Here is a 22,495-nt window from a genome sequence, read left to right on the forward strand (position 1 = left end):
GTAAGATCCTGCCTCAAAAAATACCAAAACAACGGGCTGGAGAGGTGGCTTAGCGGTTAAGCGCTTGCCTGTGAAGCCTAAGGACCCCAGTTCGGGGCTCAATTCTCCAGGACCCAAGTTAGCCAGATATACAAGGGGCGCACACGTCTGGAGTTTGCAGTGGCTGGAAGCCCTGGTGCGCCCATTCTCTCTCTCTCTGCCTCTTTCTTTCTCTGTCACTCTCAAATAAATAAATAAAAATGAACAACAACAAAAAATAGCAAAACAAGCTTGGTGTGGTGGTACACACCTTTCATCTCAGCATTTGGGGGGCAGAGGTAGGAGGATCGCTGTGAGTTCAAGGCTACCCTAAGACTACACAGTGAATTTCAGGTCAGCATGAGCTAGAGTGAGACCTCGGAAAAACAAAACCAAAACCAAACCAAAAAAAAACACTCCACCCACACTGTTATGTTCTTCCTATGCCTATTTTAAAAGACAAGATAGCTTAGCAGCTGAGGCGCTTGCCTGCAAAGCCAAAGGACCTCAGTTTAGTTCCCCAGGACCCATAAGCCAGATGCACAAGAGGGCACATGCATCTGGATTTCGTTTGCAGTGGCTGGAAGCCTTGACACACCCATTATCTCTCTCTCTCACTCTGCCTCTTTCCCTCTCTCAAATAAATAAATAAATAAATAATTTAAAAAGGCAAGAAGGATAGAGGCTAGTTGGGTGATGTGCATATCAATGTTGCTATTATCAGAGGCCTGATGACACCTTTCCCTGGACTCTGTGGACCATCAGCTAATGCCTGAGTCACTGAATCATTGGGTAAGGACAACTCACTACGGCTTATGTGAGTAGCAGGGACCTGAAAAATCGATGAAAGAGTTATTAAAATGCTTTGCCCTGCCAAGGCTCTGTAGGGTAGTGTATGGATCATGGGGTCCAGGCCAAGGCCACAGTAAAAGTTCTCAAGACAAATCATGAGGAAATGAGGGACAGGCCAGGGTGGGCCACCCAGATGAAGCTGACAGCCCACTGCATTGTGGTCTCCACTAGCTTTGTCAGAGGGTTCACCCCTCTATCCAGAGCCCTCTGTGGAGATCTACTGCTTACATTGCCAGGAAGACATCTGAGAATGGCTTCCCTTAGTTCACCTGAAGGTTGGTTCTAGAGGCCTTTTCTCTTCCTCAAGGGAGTAGGGGTTGGAAATGGAACCTTATAAAATAAGTCAATAAAATCCATTTACAAAAGGATTATTTGCCAGGACCAAAACATGCTTGGCACTGTGCCTCTGCTTTGGGGAGGGCCACTATACTCTGGTGCACTGCTGAAACAAAGGCAGGCTGGAAGAAGCCACATTTCCTTGGGTGGACATGGTGACCCAGGTGGCCTGAGAGGAGATTCCAGATGCTGCTGCCCATGTGCCCCACCCTGTACCTCCCGCACCATCCAGAGGCCCACTCCGGGTCTTAACTCTGCTATTGCTACTATTGCTTTTTGTCTATCTTGAGAAGGTGCTTGTGTACAGCTTATCTGCAATCTAGGGCTGACTTAAACTAACCTGGAGCCATGTCAGAGAGTAACTGTGTTCTCACTCTTTTCATAATGTCAAAAAATGAACAATGACAATATAAAAAAGCACCCAAGTCACCTGAGGTGACACATGGCCACATTTACACAGGGGAACAAACGACTGTTAACAGTTCACATTTCTATGTTTTTTCCTTTCTCACCTCTGTTTTGGTAACTGGAGTTTTGGGTACAAGTGTTCAGTAAGAACCCTGAGTTCTGGGGTAGGTGGGTCACCATGAATCTGCAAGGCCCCTGACTAAAGGTGGGAGCCCCAGACAGGTGAGAGGCCACTATGTTCTGCAGTGAAACATGTCTCAGCTGCAATGGTTCTCATCATTGGGCCAAGTGAGGATCGACTGTCAAGATGTGGTCAGCAGCCTTAATGTGCAAGCACAAGCCCTTTTTGGAGGGAAGTGAGGTGATGTCCTTGGACACACAGACTCATGGCCTCACGTGAGATAAAGTGACCTGATCAGATCTGGAGGAGTGATGGGCCTACACTTGGCTCTTGGCCAGTAGTGTTCCATCAGAAATATAGCTCGTCCTTACCACTCCAAGGGACGTGGGATGTCTCCGCACCTACCTCCAGGACTGCTATGGCTTCCACCCAAACTCAACTGAGCTTGCAATGTCTTTTCTTCTATAGTTACTAGACCTCAGGGTCTACAATGACTAGTTTTTTTATAAACTATTGATCTATTTTCTTCAATTTATTTATTTATCCCCCCTCCCCCCGTGTGTGTGTGTGTGTGTGTATGAGAGAGAGCGAGAAGACAAATACAAAGAGAATGGATGTAGCAGGGTCTCTAGCCACTGCAAATAAACTTCAGATGCATGCATCACCTAGTGTATCTGGCTTATGTGGGTATTTAGGGAGTTAAACCTGGGTCCTTAGGCTTTGTAGGCAAGTATCTTAACCACTAAGCCTTATCTCCAGCCCTGACCAGTGGTTTTAAATCACATCTGACATGGTCCTAAGGCAAAATAGCTTTTCATAGCCACAACCCAGCTCATCAGCCTCCTCACAAATGTCCATTCACTGCAACAAGAATTTGGTGACCTCTATCATCTTACCACTTATGACGAACTCTGCTACTCAAGCCTATCACAATTTAGTAACCAGACAATCAGCTAGCAGGGCACAAAACGATCTCCCACCCAGACTGGGCCAGTCTGCAAGGCAACATGACACAGGCCAGGGGCAAGACAAGCACACCAGAAAAGTACCTGTGTCTTACATGGAAAGACATGACATACCACCATGCCAATAAAAGGCTGATGGCACCTTGGACTGGCCATGCTATCCCAGTGCCAGTCAGGAGGCCACCAGGGCCCAGGTATGAGCTCCCCAGTGCCCCCTCCTCGATTCACAGAGCTAATTTATATCTTACTTCTTCCACGAAGGAGGCGGCACCAGCCTGTGCTGAACCCCTTACTGGCAGCGGCATTCCATCAATTCCTGAAGCAAAGGTGGGAGGAGGAGGGTAACTCCGCCCCACATTTATACTTAGATGAGGGAGGAAAGGCTGCCAGGAAAAAATGAGCAAGTAGCTCCTGACTTCCGACCGGGTGTGGGTGATTTGTGTTATTTGTGCAGAGCAGAGCCGCAAGGAGCACTTGCTCCTAGACCTGCATGCACACAGATGTGCAACCACAGGTGAACAAGGCCCTCCTGGCTTGGGTTTTGGCTTTCTTCCTGTGGCCAGATGTCTCAGCCCATCTGGCTTGTGGGAACAACTGACCTGTAAGACGATGGGCAGCTGCTCCGGAGGGCTCCTGTTCTCCACGCCCATCGTGAGCCACACCTGGAAGGCGGTCAGCTGTTCAGCGAAGAATGGGCTGTGCTGTGGGGAAGCAGAGCTGGTTAGGGAGACGGCTGAGCTCATGCCATCCTTGGGCCCTGTTCCCAAGCCTGTGACAGGCCAAAGTGGAGCTGACTTCAGTGCATGGCCACACAGCGTGGAGACTGCCTGGCTCTGAGACAAAGCCAGAGCTCCGGGCTGTGTTCACAGCGTGGATGTGAGCAGGAAGGGGGCCGATGGCCAAGAGCAGCTGAGCACCCGAGCGGACGCTGACGCTTCCACCTTGGGCACGCTGAATGTGACTAAGGACACACGGGCACTTGCTTCTGCGTCTGCAGTATGGAGGTCTGGGCCAGGGAGTGCGTCGGCAGTGACTGGAAATAGCTTCAGCAACTTGGAGGTTACCATACCTGCTCCAAGCATGGCTGGAGTGGAAAGAGAACAGGGGAGATGGAAGTAGGGACACAGGAAAGAGAAGGCAGAAGCTCCAGGTCATACAGACCAGGAAAAGTATCTTATAGCAGGGAGGATGGAGGCATGAGTGAGCTGAGGAGAAAGGCCTGGTTGAGGGCAGATGCACAGAGGGACACTGGTGCTACAGGGGCAGGCATGGCACCTGGGGTAGCAGCTGGGTTGTGGGGTTCTTTCCATCGCCTCCATTTTTCCAGGGAAACTGTACCTAGCTGTGCGAGAGTGGACAGGGAGGGAGGACAATCTGAGGAAATGCGTGCAGTCAGATCATGCTGCTCCAAGGACCCCTTGCAGGTGACCGGTCACAAAGTCATGGTAGACCCATCTGTGTGGGCATGGCCAGAGAAGACAAGGCGGGCAGAGAACGTGTAGAGTGTGTAAACATGACCAATGCTGGCCATGTTGACACAGTCCCAGAGGACTGATGGAGAGGCAGCAGGACAGTCTCAAGTCCTCTTGCCCCTATGCCAGGGTTACTCGCACAGACACGGACCAGGTAACACACGGGGAGTGACATGGGTGGAAGGACAAGGTCGAGGTTGGCACATTTTCTCATTTACACTGTAGAAGCACCTTCAGTGGCCAACAGTGCTGTCCTCCCTCGACCCACACAGAATTCAGAATCTCTCAGCATCTTGCACCAATGGCCTATCTTCTCCCCAGGCTTTCTCTTTTCCTTGGAGGTGGGAATGTGACCAAGGGAGGTGGGGAAGGCTTCTTTCCAGCCGACTGCCTGGGTGGGCTTGTAGCTGTGCTCTGGGCCCCAGCACATGTGACATGGGCAGATACACACATATGAAGGATGTCATAGCATGGCTGCACCTTTCCAGAACTGCGCTAAGCCTCGGAGGTCACATGAGGACCCTGCAGAGCCTATCCTCCCTTAGGAAGGTGCAGGGACTCTGTGATGTCAGCTACCCAAAGGAAATCATGTTTGGGGCAGCCTACGAAGCTGGAATACAGCCCCCAAATGATTTTCTTTTTCAAGTAGAATTATTCACAAATTTTTCAAATCTCATTAAATGCCTCCTTCTCCACTCCCATGAGAACCTGGTCATGCCAGTCTGAATGAGAATCACATCTCTCCACTTATTCTGAATGATTTTTGCTGATGGGTTTCCACACAGCCCATTGTTGGAGTAGCTGCTCCAAGAAGACACACACACACACACACACACACACACACACACACACACACAAAGTAAATAAATTAAAAATTTTTTAAATAGGCTGGAGAAATGACTCAGTGATTAAGGAGTTCGCCTGCAAAACCTAACAACCAGGGTTCCATTTCCCAGTACACACTTAAAGCCAGATCCACGCTGGTGTGTGCATCTGGAGTTCCTCTGCAGCAGCTGGAGGCCTTGGTGGGCCCATTCATATTCTCTCTCTCTCTCCTCTCTCTCTCTCTCTTTTTCTCTGCTTGCAAATACAGAAACAAATATATTTATTAATTTTAAAAAAATTAGAGCAGCTTTTTAGCAGTATCATCTCAGGGTAAGTCAAAATGACTTAAGATAGGACAGTAAATGCCCTAGCCATAGAAGAAAAAGAAGTTAATAAATTGGGTTTTGTTAAAGCAAAGGGTTTCTGTTCATCAAGAAAAAAAGGCCAGGCATGGTGGTGCACACCTTTAATCCCAGCACATGGGAGGCAGAGGTAGGAGGATCACCATAAGTTCAAGGTCACCCTGAAGACTACATAATGAACTCCAGGTCAGCCTGGGTAGAGTAAGACCCTCCCACACACACACAAAACCCCTCCAAATCCAAAAAGGTAAAATATGAAAATGGAGTTTGCAGAAGGATGCTCATTCACATGAGATGAAGGCCCTGTCTTCAGAGTACAGATGACGCAGTAAGAGTTGTGCAAAAGAAAGTCACGTCACAGGCTTGAAAGAAGAGAGGCAGGCAGCTCTGAGAAGACCTTGCCAGTCAGTAGGAACATGGGGCCACCTCCGGAGCACACCTCTTCTCGTCAGATCACACAGCAGGAGGGCTGTGAATGACCAGCAGGCCATGGTGGAGAGCTGTCCAGTGGTGTCTGCTAGCCTAATCATACAGATTCAAGACGTCCTTGAGCACCCGGCCGAACTGTGTTTCACATTCTCTGAACAAACACAAGAGTGCAAGAGCTACACATACAAGAACGCATGGAGGGGCAGGGTATGGAATACTGCGGCAGACCCCAATTCAGGGATTGTGAAGGGGAAAGCTTCAAAAATATCCAGAAATGAAGATAAATATCTCAAATTTCACAAATTTAAAAACTAATGCTAACCCCACAACCAGCAAAACATCAACATTTCAAAGAGATAGATCAGTGTGACATTTCCACTTTAATCTCAAGTTGAGCAGTCTGTGGCTGGCATCAGCCAGCGCTAACTGTGAGGACTACCAACCAGAAACCCTGGGGTGCAGACACCTACATCCTTCTCGGTGAGGAGCCACAGGGCCTGGGTGCATGAGGTTGAGTAGAAGCAGGAAGAATAAGACCACACCCAGCCAGGCTCCCTGTGACCTGGCACAGGGGGAGGTGCGTGGTCTCTGAGGGAAGGGGCATGGGGCCACTCAGGGCTGATGGTTAAAATGAATGAGTTAAATTGGTAAAAATTCATTAAGCTGCATGTTTATGACATATGCAGTTTTCTTTTTAAATTTGACTTTTTCGCATGTGTATATATGTGCATATGCACAAGTGTTCATATGTAGAGAGGCCATAGGTTGACAACTGAATCAGTCTCCACCTCACCCATGGTATCTGCATGCAGGACACTGATTTCAGGCTAGACCCTCAGCTCAGACACCTGACATCGAAACCCAAGTGTTGAATGTGGAAAGTGTGCGCATGCACGTACACACACACGCACACGTACGTACACACACACACACATTCTTGCTGCAGGGACGATCAGAGTTCAACTCCAACCCAAGCAGGTCCAATCTATGGTCTGTGGGCTGCATGTGGCAGGGTCAGCTATGGAGGTGAGGTCACACAGAACGTGTGCTTACCTAAGACACAAGACTATTTTGTAATGTTTTTGAAATTAAAGTGGGTGGTTCTTGAGGGTGAACTTTTTGAAGCTATTATGAGAGAGAGAAAATGGGCAAGGGGCATGGCAGGGCCTCCAGCTACTGCAAACAAACTGCTGATGCATGCGCCTCCTTGTGTATGTAGCTTATGTGGGTTCTGGAGAATGGGACCTGGGTCCGTAGGCTTCTCAGACAAGCCCCTTAACTGCTAAGGCATCTCTCCAGCCTGAGGGGAAACCTTAAAGATGACATCTTTGTGTCACAATGTCAAAAGGTTGGACCTGAGCACACATAAGGAAGCCATGCCTGGAGGACAAAAAGTCAAAATCTTCTGGGGTCTTTCAAGTATAATGTCTCAACAAGAGACCCTGTCCTTCCAGGCAGAGTGCAGGTCGTGGCCTCTGCCTGGCAGAGAGGGTGGGATCCAGAGTTGGAGGCGATCGATGTGACCTGGCATGGCCAGGCATCATTCTCTACTGACATCCACAACTCTGAAAGAGACCCTGTCCCAGCATCAAGGAGCTTGGGCAGAGAGAGGAGCAGGTGGACAGTGAAGGGGGCCTTCCGGTCTAAAAGCAGAACAGCGGGTGCCGCGTACACCAGGAGAGGCATTGGCAAGACCGATATCAGGGCGCATGTATAAAAGGGTAGGGGGCAGATGCCATGGGACAGAGTAGTGCCCAAAGCTAGTGGCAGAACTGAGTGGTGGGTGTGTGGGTGGTCACTGCAATCTTTTAACTTTGCTCTGGGCTTGAAAGTTTTTATAATGAAATGTCATCCCCAAACCAGGCCACAGAGTGGGACAATATAAGGCCAAGAGAGAAGTATGCGTGAGGCACCAGGCAACTTCGAAGGTTTGCTGTTCCATCATTCCAACCTTGGGGCACATGAGAATCATCTGGGGGGCTAACACTGCACCTGCACTCAGAGAACACTGTGCCTCATGGGTAAGTGTGCACACAGGCCTGAGTCCAGTTCTGCAGTGCTGAGTGTGCAACCATGTGGAGAGTTAGTAAAGCCCGTCATCTCAACCTGGCTGAAGAGTTTGACACACTCATGCTAGTGAGCTGCTTTTCTCGGAGCAATGACATATGTGCACCCAAGAGCCATGTGCAGGCTCTGTTCTAAGCACTCTAGGGTGCTGATGTAATGAGCCATTACGGTGGTCCCTTGAACTGGATTTCCTCAGTGGCCCTTTTAAAATGAAGAAATGGAGGCTTGGGTGACTGATGAGACTAAAGTTCAGGGAGGGCACCTCGCCAGCCCATGGCAACACAGCCTGACTCTTTACCCTGCAGCCCAACTTTCTTGTGGGTGGTGTGGGGTACTCCTAGGGATGCCTTACAGATGTCCTAAGACATCCAGGAACAGAGCCTCCACCACGCCGCCTGCCTCTGCATTCTCACACCTCAGGGACCTGACAAAGCCCCTGACATTTTCATGACAGGGATAGGGTTTTAGTTAGACCCAGTGCCTCAGACATAGCAAGCACTCCAAGAGTGAAAAGTCAAGTGGTTCTAGGAGGCCTCTGAGAAGACCTGGGGCACTGCCAGGCTTAGGAGCTAGGAGCAAAGTGAGCCGCAGTCCATGCAGCCTGCCTAGTGTGGCCTGTGGTCAAGATACCCTCTGGGCTCATGTGGGAGCCGACAGTGGTTTCCACTTACAGGTCACTGTCCCTGGGCTGCAGGGAAACTCATAGGCCATTTTCCATTAAAAGACTACAGTGTGAAATGCTGTATACAGTATGAAATCCCCAAGACCTGGAGTCCTGGGTGGCACAAGGCAAGGGCTCAGCAGACCAGGAATATTCAGAGGAGATGCAGGGGTCCCTGACCCTGAAGTGAGGACTCACCCGAAAGGCAGTGCCCTCCTCGATGATGGTCGGCAGCTGAGAGAGGCAAATGTCCACGGCCAGGTCCCAGGCCTGCCTGAGGAGAGAACAGAAGGCCCAGTGTTAGTGAGCAGCCTTGGTGTGAGGCCTTCACAGAGGAAGGAACTGCTGGGCCAATCTGGGTGGAGACGCTGGAGTGGGGGTGGTCTGTGCGGGGTCCTCAGAGCCCACTGTACTGTTACCCAGGGAGTAGTGGGCATCGGCAAGCAGGTCTTCAGCTGGCTCTGGCCACCAGCCATGACAGTGTTCTCTTTAGAGTAAAGCAAGGAAGACAGAAACCCTAGTCCTTGCATAGTGGCTTCCAACTCCAACACTCCCAACTCCTTGGCACACAGCTCGCCTGCCCTGAGCACCTGGGGTCTCTACAGTAGCTGACGGGGCAGTGTCAGTGGTCAAAGGTCAGAGTGGGGTGGGTGGCCTGGCTGTGGATCCCTGATCGAGAAGGCCAGGGGGAGTCAACACCATCCATACGGCACACTGTCAGGACCGAGCCCCACTGTCACCAGCGTGTTCATGTGCCAGCACCCTATTCCCACCCAAACAGCTGGGACTGCACAGAAGAGCACGTGTGCCGGTGGTCCTGAGGATGAAACAGTTGGTGCTCGTCTGTGGTGAAAGCTATCATCAGGCTTTCACTCAGCGCCCCCGACAGTGGGTCATGTGAAATCAGTGGCCTGTCTGAGGCCCCGGCAGGCAGACCCCCATGGCCTGCGTCAGCTTTGGGCCAGCCCACTGGCTGTGTTCCATCCTTTGGTAGCACTGTGGTTAAGACACTCAGACAGTGCAGTATGATTTATGCAGCTTCATAAACACATCCTCTTACATAATGAGGGGGACACAGGGACTCTGTCTGGGAGCAGGTTGGCTGCTCTTATATAAGGCTTTTTGCCAAGCACTCCCACCCCCTGCCCCCGACTTCTCCTTAAGGCCTCAGAGGAAAGGACAGAACACGACGGAAATGCTCTGGGTTGGAGCCCAGGTCAGGGTTCCAAGGCAGGGCATGATCGTGGCATGGCTGTGCAATGTAAATGTACTTTTATTGATTTATTATTATTAGCTTTTTGTCTTGAGACAGGATCTCATGTAGCTCAGGCTAGCTTCTAACTTTTATGTAACTGAGGATGACCTGCCTTCACCTCTGAAGTCCAGCATTACAGGTGAGTAAGTGCCACCATGCCAAACTTTCAGATTTAGCCCCAGAGCAGTTCTACCGCATGACTGTGTAGACGAGATCAACACATTCATAAACACACACAGCCCATGGGGTGGTGCTGGCTGGGTCAGGGCTAGCCAGACCCTAGCTACCCATATGGGGTTACTTGGCAGCTACACACCTGTCTTTCTGATGGCACACAGCAAAGAGGTGGCCCACAGTCACACAGGACGTAGAGGAAGGCCCCAGGGCCACCCAATGCACTGAGCCTCAGATCACCTGGGTGTGGGTACCAGGTCCTCTAGCTTAGCTTTGTGCGTGGCTCCAGGTATCCAGAGTCACCCTGGCTCCCTGTCAGTACCACAAAGCTGATTTACTATCCAGAGCTGGTCCACTCTGGGCACTTGTAAGGGGGTCTTCCCTTGGAGGCAAGGTGGGCTTCCCATAGCTCTACAGGGCCTTAGCTCTCTGAGGCACCCATGGAGCTCAGGAGACCTAACATGCTCTGTTCTTTTCACTTTGCTGAGGTATCATGTTGGTTGCTTTTTTTGTCCCTACGACTAAATATGTGACAGGAAGCAAGTGAAGGGATGAAGGGTTTATTTTGGGTCACTTTGAGAGACATAGCCCATCAGGGCTGGCAAGGCAGGGTGGGAGTGATGCAGCTCATTGTGCTGCACCCACAGTCGGGGCACAGAGATCAAAGCTGATGCCCATCTAGCTTTTTCCTCTCCCTTCTTTTATTTTTATTTATTTATTTGAGAGCAACAGACAGAGAGAGAAAGAGGCCGACAGAGAGAGAGAGAGAGAGAGAATGGGTGCCCTAGGGCCTCCAGCCACTGCAAACGAACTCCAGACGTGTGTGCCCCCTTGTGCATCTGGCTAATGTGGGTCCTGGGGAATTGAATCTCGAACCAGGGTCCTTAGGCTTCACAGGCAAGCGCTTAATGGCTAAGCCATCTCTCCAGCCCTCCCTCCTTATTTTTTAACTTTTCATTTTAGATTTTCCTTTGGCCCTTTTTATTCAGTGTAGGTCCCCTGCCAACGGGATGATGTCATCTACATTTAGGCACCATTCCCTGATTCCACGTAGGACCAATGGGCAGGTCTGACTGGACCTAATATCTTCCAGCCAGCTCCTAAGAGTCCCTAGGCATGCCCACAGCCTCACACATACAAAACAAAAATCATAAAAGGCAGCCTGACCACACTGCAGGCCTCCCTCCAGCCCTCTCTTCTTGCTCACCCCCAACATCACCTAAAGTCCATCACACACTGACTGCTTGGGTGGATGGAGGCTGCAGGCCTGCTTGGGCCTTGGCTCCCAGCCCCTCCTTCCAGGAGAGGATGGCTATTACACTCCCAGCCACTGATCTGTCCTTCCTTCTACCCCTACTGCAGCCATGGGGCCATCATGCAGCCTCCTCTAATGGTCCCATGGTTACTGTCCTCAAAAGTACTAACTCCTGCTGTTCTCTGCCTTCAAGAGGGACTATGGCCTGGTGGCCACAGCATCCAGCTATGTCAGACTGAATTCTGGGGATCCTGAATACAGGTCTTCCAATGAACACTTGTTGAGTCATAGTAAAGTATGAAATCAGCCTCTCTTGTTTAGTCCTACATGTGATCCAAAAGTTGCCTGGTAGACATGAGGTTCACAAAACAATGTAGGCCATTGTTAAAACATTTGATTACTTGCCAATGACAAAAGGTAAGACCCTAATGCTTAAGATACCACAGGCTGTGGTCACAGGTCATTGGTCCACCTTGCTGGAATCAAAAGGGGAAACAGCTCCCTCCTGGCCAGCCCTCCTTGTGCTGGAGAGCCCTATGGGAGCCGCTAGAGGACAAGGGCCACCAACAGCAAGAATAAACTGACCACGAAACCCACCAGCCGGACAAAAAGTCCACACTCATGCAATCATGGCACGCAGCCTCTACAGGTACCCAACTGTTTTTCAATGGGACATGAGGTCTGCTCAATGGGAGAGCACACATATTTGGTACTGGAAACCAAGTCAGAGTCCCAATGTCAGGAAACACAGATTTCAGAGAGAAGCCCCGTTGTTCTCTGGAAGAGAAGAGTGCTTGACACCAAAAATCTCCCAAATGACTTTGCACAGGCCTGGATGGAGAATCCACTTTGTTTTGCAGATGGCAGAGAACACGGAGTAGGGCCTGGACCCAATGATAAGAAATGACGTCATGAATGCTGTTCTTGCTGCTATAAAGAACTCAACACTAACTCAGACCAGCGACAGGGCTGCCATGGCTCAGGGGGCATTGCAGGAGAGGGGTGGACCGATGGTAAGAGCCACAGAGTGGGCAGGAGCACCCTGAGACCCGGTCCTCCTGTTCCTCCACAGAGACTGACTGAGGCTTTCCTGACTCCACAGTGACTACCATAACCCCACTGGGGAGGGCCCCAGGGTAATGGGACAGGGGAAAGAGTCTAATCTGTTATAACATATATACATCCATCCATCCACCCACCTACCTACCTACACACATACACACACACACACTCATATATATATAAAATAAAATTTTAAATACAAAACAAAAATCATAAAAGGCAGCCTGACCACACTGCAGGCCTCCCTCCAGCCCTCTCTTCTTGCTCACCCCCAACTTCACCTAAAGTCCATCACACACTGACTGCTTGGGTGGATGGAGGCTGCAGGCCTGCTTGGGCCTTGGCTCCCAGCCCCTCCCTCCAGGAGAGGAGCAGCTGCCTGGCCTGTGTGAGAAGCAGACAGTGATGGGGTGATGGTGCTCCCTCATGGGGCCTGCTCTCACGGAGGATGCACAGAGCTTGGCACCCATTCTAGCTGAAGCTTCCTACACAGCCCCAGGCAGGAAGCACTGATTTCTACTATGTGACATGACAATTCACTTGTTCTTCCCTTCCCTTCTCTTGAGAAATGTGCTCCCGTGGAAACAAGTGATGACCAGCACAGCAGGTCTCCTTCTGGAACTGCAATCTCCTCTCCCTGTGAGTTCCTGGGAGACTCCAGGATTCTTGTTATTTTGTTTAGACTAATGAGGCTGCGTGCTGGCAGGTAAAATGGCTTACTTTCTCTATGTCTTAATAAAGGCAGGTAAGAATGGAAAAATTTAAAACCCAGAAGGAAAGTCAGGACTTAAAATGGACAAAGGACATCTTTCAACCCGACTGGCCTCTCTGTAATACAGTCCTTCCATACTCACTCACCTCACTCCTCAGCTGGCCCTCCCTGCCCATGCAGGCTCTGCCCTGTTGGCAGAATTAAGAGGCAATCAGGAGATAATCAAAAGTGGCTCCATGTTTGGGCAATAAATAGCTCCCATATACTCAATAACCCCCGACTGAAGGCAAATGGGTGCTCTGCAGCATCAAGGGAGACATCTACTCTTTGTTGAGACAGAAGCAAGTCAATTATTGCAATTAAAGATGCCTTGAATTTAACCAAATAAAAATTTTCAATCTCAGGAGTAGAAGGAAGTGCATATATTGGGGTTGTTGTGGAGGTGGGAAGTGGGCAGAGATTATGTGACAGTTGGCAATCATTACCAGCATGAGCCTGGCCAACCTAACAATGGCACACCCAGGCTGGCCACCTTGGTTCTTCTGTGTACAAACGCAAAACTCTTACTGCTCAGAGGTGAAATGCCTGCATGCCTTCACAATCCACAGGCAAAACATATTCTAGCCTGTTAGTAAAGTCCCAGGGTCCGAGACATCTCTAACTTAACCCGTTTGGTCTAAAGATGTCTGAAGCACCAAACTTGGTTCTCAACTCTGGGGGACAGTCCTCCATAATCCCAACTCCAGGAAAGCAGTCCCAGAAGACTGCAGGAGGCTGGAAAAATGAGACCGAGGTGGGCAGCTGTAGCTGTGAGAGGCAGAGGGAAGAAAGAGGCTTGGCCAAGGTGTTGAGAACAAAGGCTAAGAGTACCCAAGATCACTAGAAAACAAGCTCTCTGATATTCCTGGAACACAGGGTTGGCACCTCAGCTTTGTGCCAGCTCCCTGGGCAGAGATGGTAAGCACAGAGGACTTGCACAGTGCAGTGTGCTTGGGTGAGCCCAGCACCCTCTATAGGCCTGATCAGATGGGCTAAAGAGTTTCTGGTCAAATTGCAAAGTTGTGCAGCAACAATGTTCTCAGCAGAACAACGTTCTCTGTTGAGTGTACCATCAGCCCATGAAAACTAGCTAAATTTTCTCAGATAAAAGCCAATCAAACTTGTAACTTGAAGTTGGGATTCTCGGATATGGACACGAGGGAAAGCAGTCCTATAAAAACCTGTGACCATGATGGCGGTGCTATAGTGCCAGCTCTGCCTTTGGCACCCAGGCGGGAGCAGAAGTTCGGAGGAGTGGGGAGGTGTCTGCACTAGCACTTCCCACAGGGGATCCTGGCAGGGAGAGGCAGGGCTAAGGGTGGGCACAGTGCTGGGATGAGCTGAGCCAGGCTAATCTGAATTGGGCCACCTTCCCTCCACAGCAAGGAGTGGGGACTCTCGAAGAGACTTTCTAAGCTGCTGGCTGAGTCACCAGTGGGAAGAGCCTGGGTTTTCAGGAAACTGGCTCAGGATGGCAAGAGCCCAAGCAGTGGGCTGAAGGAAAGCCTCCCGAGCTGGCGTAGGCTTCATCTGCACTGATCAATCAGGGCAGAAAGCACAGGCTCTTACCGCAGAGAAATGCAAGGTTTCAGGACCCCTGAAATTGAGAGTGAAGGAGAACGACTCCCTGATGGCTTTGCATCAAAAATTAAACAGGAAACAGGCTCTGAGTATTTCATCACCTGCTTCCCCTGCCTGAAGCAAAGTGTAAATGTACATTACTTAGGCTTTAACTTCAGTTTTGGTTAGGCTTTGCTCCCTTCCCCCACTGTGACACCCCAGCCTCTCCATCACTACCCAAGGGTATAATAACTAGATTTTAAATTATTTATTCCAAGGCTCTTTCCTGCCCACCTCTCCTGTGTGCTCCCTGGGGATGTGTGCACCATGCTCTATGAGGAAGGCGCAGGAGCCTTGAGCACTCTGGAGGGCCCTCATCCCCCCCAGTGACAGATGACCCTGCTGGGAGCCAACCAATTGTTCTTCAGTGAGGCTGGGCACACAGCCCAACTCTGCATCAGGGGCTGAGTTAGGCCAGTCTCAGAGGGATCCATAAGAGATGTCACCGAAAGGTAGGATGGTGATGAGCCTTTCCCGCAGAGCCTTCCCTCAAACCCCCCCCCCCCCACATGCGGCTATGGCAGTGTGTGTGTGGGGGATATGGGATGGCCTGTGCTGTGGCACACAGCTGAGTCAGGAAAGAGAAAGGCCAGTTTGCAAAGCCGCTGGATCCTGGGTTACAACTAAATACGTTTCAACTAAGACATCCAACTCCTTCCAGAGGTAGGACAAATATTTGAGAGAGGTGTTCCACAGACCAAGAATGTCTCTGTACAAGGGACTCACTGGCTCATTCTGGATCTGCAGGGCTGAGTTTAATAACGTCAGGGTCAACGTCTTTCTTTCCCAAGCATAAGCATGTGGTTGGACACAACTTCTTGTAGAAATAAAAGCCACGGCCCCAAATGATGACTCCTCCTCCTTGGTCTTTTCTGTGGCGCCATGGTGGAGTGACCTGGCTTCTTCAACTTAGACGAAGCAAAGCAGGAAGCAGGGAGAGTCTGTTCCTCACTGGGAGCATGCTGGTGTCCCGAGACCATCACGTGTCAGCCTCTAACTTGGGTGGTAACTCCCCTGTGTTGCATTAAGCTATCACAGGGTTTGCTAGCCTTCCAGAAGGCTCTCTTCTCATTCACAGACGTAGCTTAGAGTTCAGGGAGATTCCAGAGCAGACCCACTACCAGATGCCTCGAGTGGCAGGGTTTTCTTATTGACAGCTCTGAAAAACCATCTTAACACATGCAGCCTGGAAATGGAGCAGTGCAGAGGCCTAACTCTGGCAAATGAGGTACAAATAAGACCCCCAAAGCCCAGGAAGAGACTGAAAGGGTATGAAGGTCTCTCCCACACCTGTCTCTTCCCCTGCCAGCACCTTTCTTTTTCCAAGTAGAAACACTTGAGTTAGGCCAATACCTCCCTGGTAGGTGCCCAGAGGAAGTGAAGGGCAACACTAAAACGAGGTTTGTTGTGCCAGGATCTGGCATCTATAGAATGGTGTAAGTACTGACAATCTAGACTGACCATGAAGGACCCACTCACAGATGCTAACAGGGAGCAATATTTCACTAACATGAGAAAGAGAACTCAGATTTGCACTGAAAAAAAAAAAATTATAACCTGATGTGAAAGTCAAGTTACCATTAATCTAGCTCCCTTGAACTTTAGGGTGCCTAGTGCTACAGACAAAACCCCCTTTTCTCCGCATGTGTTTGGGAGAAGACCTCTGGGAGAACTGGGGTGTGGGGCACTAGACCCAAGCAAAGATCAGCAAGGCAGCTCTCCAGCCCCAGGTCAGGCTTATCTTTTCTGGGTTCTGAAATGTCCTGCCTCAAGGTAACCCAAAAGGAGGCCACGGAGACATCTGGAGTACATCCTGGCTACATAGGGGGCCTCCAGCTGGCCTATAACAATGCGACATCTCTCCTAAGTAGAAAGTTCGATCTCTGCACTAAATTTGGTCAAAGCGGCTCCTCTATGTAAGCTCCCATTCGCCAGGGGCCTCCGGCCGTTCTGCAGCTATGCAATGTCTTTGTCGTGGACCTGGTCAAATGATCTCTCCATGTAATTTCCAGTGTGGAATGGGATTGACTAGTGTGTACTTTCAAGCTTCACTCATGCTGGCACTGTTGCTATTGGAAACTGTCTCCAGAGAAAACATGTGTCAAAGGCATGCGATTCTACTCCCTGAAATCACTTCTCTACTGATTTCTGCAACAAGAACCTTCAGCTGTGCTTGTTTGGTACTTCCCTACAGAGACAGAAGCCATGAAGCTGCCAGGCCTTGCAGAACGGGATCTCACACTGACACAGGCCAAGACCACGTGGGCTTGGGAGGGAGGCGGCATGGGAAGATCCCCAGATGTGGCCAGCCAGAGCTGCTGTGGTCAGCCTCTGCCACACTGCACACTGCTATTCAGCATGGGAGGCCTCACTCACTGAGTGTGCTCAGGGATGGCTGCTAGGCCGGGCTGAGGGGTGCCTGAAGGCCGTGTCCTTGACATTTGAAGCCTAGGTCTTGACAGGCAGTGTACAGGTTGCATCTGGTCCATACATGTGGTTGGGTTGGCTCTGAGAATTTTTAAAAATTTTTATTTATTTGAGAGAGAAAGAGGCCGGGGGGAGGGGGAGAATGGGCACATCAGGACCCCCAGCCACTGCAAACGAACTCCAGATGCATGTGCCACCTTGTGCATCTGGCTTATGTAGGTCCTGGGGAATCAAACCTGGGTCCTTTGGCTTTGCAGGCAAATGCCCATCTCTCCAGCCCTGAGAATTTTTTTTAAAATAAAAATTCTATATCAAATAACCTCTAAAAACCAGACCACTATAAATGAAAACACAGGGCTGGAGAGATGGGCATTTGTCTGCAAAGCCAAAGGACCTCTGTTTGATTCTCCAGGGCCCACATAAGCCAGATGCACAAGGGGGTGTATGCATCTGGAATTCATTTGCAGTGGCTGGAGGCCCTGGTGTGCCTGTTCTCTCTCTACCCCTTCCTCTCTCAAATAAATAAATTAAAAAATAAAGTTCAAAAAACTGAAAACACAGAAAGTTGGCTACTCACTGAAAACTGACTTACTGGCTTTGGGAAGGGTTAGGGTTGTTTTGAGGACCACCTAGATGGAACTGACCATGCTCACAGCTCACAGACCTTGTGTCCCTGGCCGTTCACTCGCTCTGCCTGAGAGGCATGCACCACAGCTGCTGCATGGACTGCTGGGCCTCCCTCCACAGGCTGTCTTAATCAAGCAGCCATCCCTCCTCCTCTCTTAGCCCTCTGGCAGGCCTACTGCCACAGGGTCCCACCTCACACCTAGTTCAACCAAGCGGTACACGTGCCTTCTTCTACACTGGGTGCACAGACACCTAGGTGAGCTCTGTCACAGGAATGAGCTGGCGAATGGAGTAGCTGTCACTACTTGGAACACTTCTGGTGCTGAGACCCTTAATTCTGCCTGGATGGAGATTCTATCACGTGCTCAGTGTCAGGTGGCTCTGAAAAGCCATCCTTTGTCCCTGTCCCTCAAAATGAGGAGCTGGGCATGACAGGACCCAAATGCTGCTTTGTCCATCCCAGAATCTACCCTGGTGGTGACACACGGCCCTTCATGTCAGAGCCTGAGTAGAACTTGGATGAAGTGGTAACATGTGGGTGGGCCCCTTTTTTCTTAATAATCCATTCAGATCTCTCCCTTATGAATTTGCTGTTCACCCAGAATCCACCTCTTCCCTGGTATTGGCTCCACCTTAGCACAAAGACCAAGGGCAGGTGTTCCAATGAGGGCAGGTCAAAATCTTGTCTCTTGGCCAGAAGGTCACTGTGTGTCTATTTTTTTTTTAAAAGAAAAGATATTATTTTTACTTTTATTGTTTTTGTTTGTTTGTTTTTTATTTAATTTTTATTAACATTTTCATTGATTATAAAAAAAAATCCCATGGTAATACCCTCCCTCCCCACTTGTCACTGTGTGTCTTTTGACAAGCTATATCCTTTCTAACCCTCAGTTTCCTATGTGCAAGAGAACATGTGTTCTAGACATATGGGCAAAGGCCTGGTACCCTTGGGTGCTCAATAAGCAGCAGCCATTTATCCCCCTGACCTGAATATCCACTCCTAAACCTGTAATCCAAGCTCCTCTTGACCCCAGACCCAGCTTTCACCTGCCAAATAGCTTCATTCGAGGCTCCAGTAGCCCTGCCACTCAAATGCCTCGCCCTACTCCTCTCAGTGGTCTACCGCTGGCACCAACCACTCAGCTTCCCAGCAGAGACTGTGGAGTTTCCAGCTTCCACGCCTTCCAGATGTGGGCTGATGTGGGCTGCAGTGTACTCAGCCACCAAATCCTGCCAGTGCTCAGAGGAAACCAGCTCAGCTGGGGGTTGGGAATATCCACAGGCCATGCATGGACTCAGGGGGTTCCCCCTCTTCTAAAGTCATTTACAAGGCTGAGCGCATGGGTTCCTTTCAGAAGAAAGAATTTGTAAGGGAAGTGGGGGCTATAGGGCAGAGATAGGCTTTCCAGGGGTCTTAGGGAGAAAAGTGAGTGCCAACCTGGACAGCACTCAAGAAGCCACACCAGTGACCTTGGGGATATCCCATCATGCCCAGTGGGCTGTGTTCCAAACCAACAGTAGGTCACTGGGATCTGCTTAGGCACCAGTGCCAATGAGTGGCCAGCCTCTTCAGGTATTGGGGCAGAACAGGGCCAGTGCTGCATCACTGGGCTGCATGGCTATGATGAGAGAACCTCACATCTGAGGCCACCATGTGAACAGGCCACATGGCTTTTGGTGAGGGCACTTTCTAGTGGAGGTGCAGCTGAGAAGGCGGAGGCGCACTGCAGACCTGGCCACTGATCAGTATTGGGGCACTTGCAGGGCCATGTCTTCTCTCAGCTGCATTCTTATGTTCTTCAGAGGGTCCACCCCGCCCCGTGCCTCAGCTGTGTGGTGACTGGGCAACCCCACTGTACAGTGCCACATACAGGCCTCAGTCTAATGGGCATGAATTAATTTCTAACTTGGGTTTTAGTGGCACTATTTCCACCTCATTTGAAAACCATCAAATGAGATCAAGCCCAAGCACTAAACCTGAGGGAACTCTGCTAGTTATGTTTTTATCATGTGCAGAAATGTCCAATTATTTCCTCTGTGTCCAATTCTGTATTTATGACAAACAATTCCTTAACAGTAACAATTCAATTTCACAACACAGCTTTCACTGTTTTGAAGGCTTAGGGAACCTCCAGACAGACTTTTTATGAAAGTCATTTTCAACAGTTTTTAAGATGGAGAGTGTCACTGCCAATACCTCCCTGGCCCAAGTAGCACTTGCTAGGATTCTCCACAGCCTTCTGAAATGTATGCACTGCTTTTACAGCTTCTCTGCCTGGGATCCATGCACCTGCTCTCACAGCCTCTCTGTCTCCCTCTTGACTCTGTTACCTGAATTGTCCATCAAGCTCAGTGATGAAGATAGCCTAGCTACAGAAGGCAGACTGGGACCTAATCACTGCTCCCTCCCCACGTTCTGTGGGTTAGATCCCAACAATGAATCTTCTCCTTAACTTAGGAACAACCCAATGCAGCAGCATTGAGGCCCTACACAGTGGCTTTGTTGCTGAGCCCAGCCCTCTGATCATGGCCACAGTCCTCAGCAGGATTTGGTCATAGGAGCTGCAAACTGAATGGCAAGAGCCACTCAGGAAAAGGAACTGTACCATGCCTTCTGATCTCCAGGACCTGCTAAGACAGGGGCTGGGAGTATCACAGTATTTGGAATGTCTGACATGAGAAATTTTGTACACAAGAACTGACTGGTATACTGGGGCAGAGGGGCCCCTCAGGATAAAGGCTTCCTTGCCCAGCTGCAGACAACTGTGGCCTCCAGGGCCTCTTGCCAGAGATAACCCACCATGAGGGAAAGAGCCCATCCTTGCCTCTTATCCCATCTGCTGAGCTCCATAGGGTGAGTGGAGGCCAGCTGCTGAGACTGGAGAGCTAACTTTCCTCTGTGCCCAACCCTGCCTGCTCCATCCCATCTGCAATGACACTTCTTGGAACTCCTTCCAGGGAACCCAACCTACAGGATCCAGATTCACCTAAAAGGGGAAAAAAGGGAGTTCAGAGCAGCACTCTGCAGGGGGTGGATCAGGGCAGATCACTAAAGGACAGGCAAGTCTTCAAGGCACACAACTGGCCCAAAGGAGCCCCTGTAACGCTCAGCAGGTCTGCCTCTGTGGATGACGTGCCATTTTCCTTTCTCTAGCATAAGGAAATATACGTAAGGATCTGTTCTACGAAGCAGCAGGCTTTAGGCCAGTGTGGAGGGGTCCTGATGGCAGGGCTGGGAGGGGTTTTTAGGCCTGGCTTTGTGTTAACATAGTGTTAGGTTCAGAACACACAGGAGGACAAGGTTCTGTAGAAGACTTGGTGTGAAGCAGGATGTGGAAGCCTGGCCTTGACCTCCCAGCCTGCCTCATGTCTATGGTGTGTCCAGTTCTGGGCTGCCCAGGGGTTGTCACTATTTCTTCTGGCATTGTATGCTCTACTACAATGCACTGCATTTCTTTTCTGTCTCAACTCTGTACAGCAGAGCATAACAGCATATGGGGAGGCATTTTTACATCCAGAGGAGACATACATGGTAAAGGACACCGTGTCCAGGGACTCATCTCAAGGATCATAAGATGGAAAGGACAAGGAGAGTGGAAGGCGTCTCACTACATGGGCACCACGGTGATACGTCACTGAGTTCCTAGAACCAACCTGACTGATTATCTGTAACCAGATGCAGAAACAGCTCCTTCAGTCCTTTTTCTTTCTGTTTCTTACAATAGACTTCACAAAATCCTGGATTAGAGGAAGTAAATGGATGTAAGGCATTCCTTTTATAGCTGTTTGGAAGAGACAGTGTCTTAAAAATGCGAACTCTCAGTATCTACTCCACAGAATCCGTCCTTTTACATCACAATGGTTCTTCTTCATTTCTCTTCCTCCCTTGAGCACAGTGTTGTGGAAAATGAGTGTGTGCCCTCTGTGTAGTCACTTCTTCCATGGCAGTTCACTTCAGCCTCCCCTTTCTCAGTTCATCTACCAATGCTTGACAAGGATATGGGTTACATGTGTCCTAACTTCCCCTGTTTATAGTCCACATGGGTGCTAGGCACAATGCATTTTGCTTGTGAGTAGCTACAGGCAGTAAGTTTACAGACTTCTTGGTTCTCTTGGTTTCCAGTGGTGGGTGAAAGTCAACACATATATATTAAAATCCTACTGTGAAAATACATCACAGCACGGCTTGCTCCCATTGGTGGACTGAGCTGACACTTCTCGTTCTAGAATGTGCCCAAAGCCCATCTGGGTTATGAGAACACTGTAGTTTGGATCTGGAATGTCTCCCAAAGGCTCATGTGTTACACTAGGTTGCAGACCATTGGAAGGTGGTGCCTAGTGTCAGGAAATTAGGTCAATGGGGCTGTGCCCCTGAAGGGGTTGCCAGGACCCTGGCTCTAGCCTTCTCTGCTTCCAGGTGCCATGAGCTAGCTGAGCAGTCTGCTTCACCACAGGCTCCTATGCAGTACACTGCAACACAAGCCCAAAGGCACAGAGCCAAGAAAGCATGGACAGAAACCTCTGAAGCCATGAGCCACAATAACACTTTCTTCCTCGCAAACTCAGCATCTCAGTTATTTTGTTATGGAAAAGTGAACACAGAAAGCCACAGAACACGAAGATGTCAGATGTCCTCAGCTATGTCCAGACTTACACCAAATTACATCAGTACTATTTGTGGTGGCTTGCCTCATAAATTCAGGGTCAATATCTTTCTCAATATAAGTCTCTAGACCAGAAGGCCTTTGCAAAGTGTGGATCCTAGCCGGACACTATGAAGGCAAAAGCTGCTGGCCCCACCAGCTGCA

The 22,495-nt window shown here is 49.9% G+C and overlaps 1 protein-coding gene across 4 annotated transcripts in view; it reads right to left on the minus strand.

Annotated features, from left to right (window-relative positions):
• Positions 1-22,495, minus strand: part of Rptor (regulatory associated protein of MTOR complex 1) — a 351,571-nt gene that overhangs the window by 94,100 nt on the left and 234,976 nt on the right. For all 4 annotated transcript variants that reach the window (XM_045159731.1, XM_004655257.2, XR_006638996.1 and 1 more), the window contains exons 10-11: positions 8,715-8,790; positions 3,300-3,401 (exon numbers count right to left, since the gene is read on the minus strand). In XM_045159731.1, the coding sequence (XP_045015666.1) occupies positions 3,300-3,401; positions 8,715-8,790 (178 nt within the window). The remainder of the gene's footprint in view (positions 1-3,299; positions 3,402-8,714; positions 8,791-22,495) is intronic.

Source organism: Jaculus jaculus, chromosome 9 (assembly GCF_020740685.1).
Source record: "Jaculus jaculus isolate mJacJac1 chromosome 9, mJacJac1.mat.Y.cur, whole genome shotgun sequence".
Taxonomy (NCBI): domain Eukaryota; kingdom Metazoa; phylum Chordata; class Mammalia; order Rodentia; family Dipodidae; genus Jaculus; species Jaculus jaculus.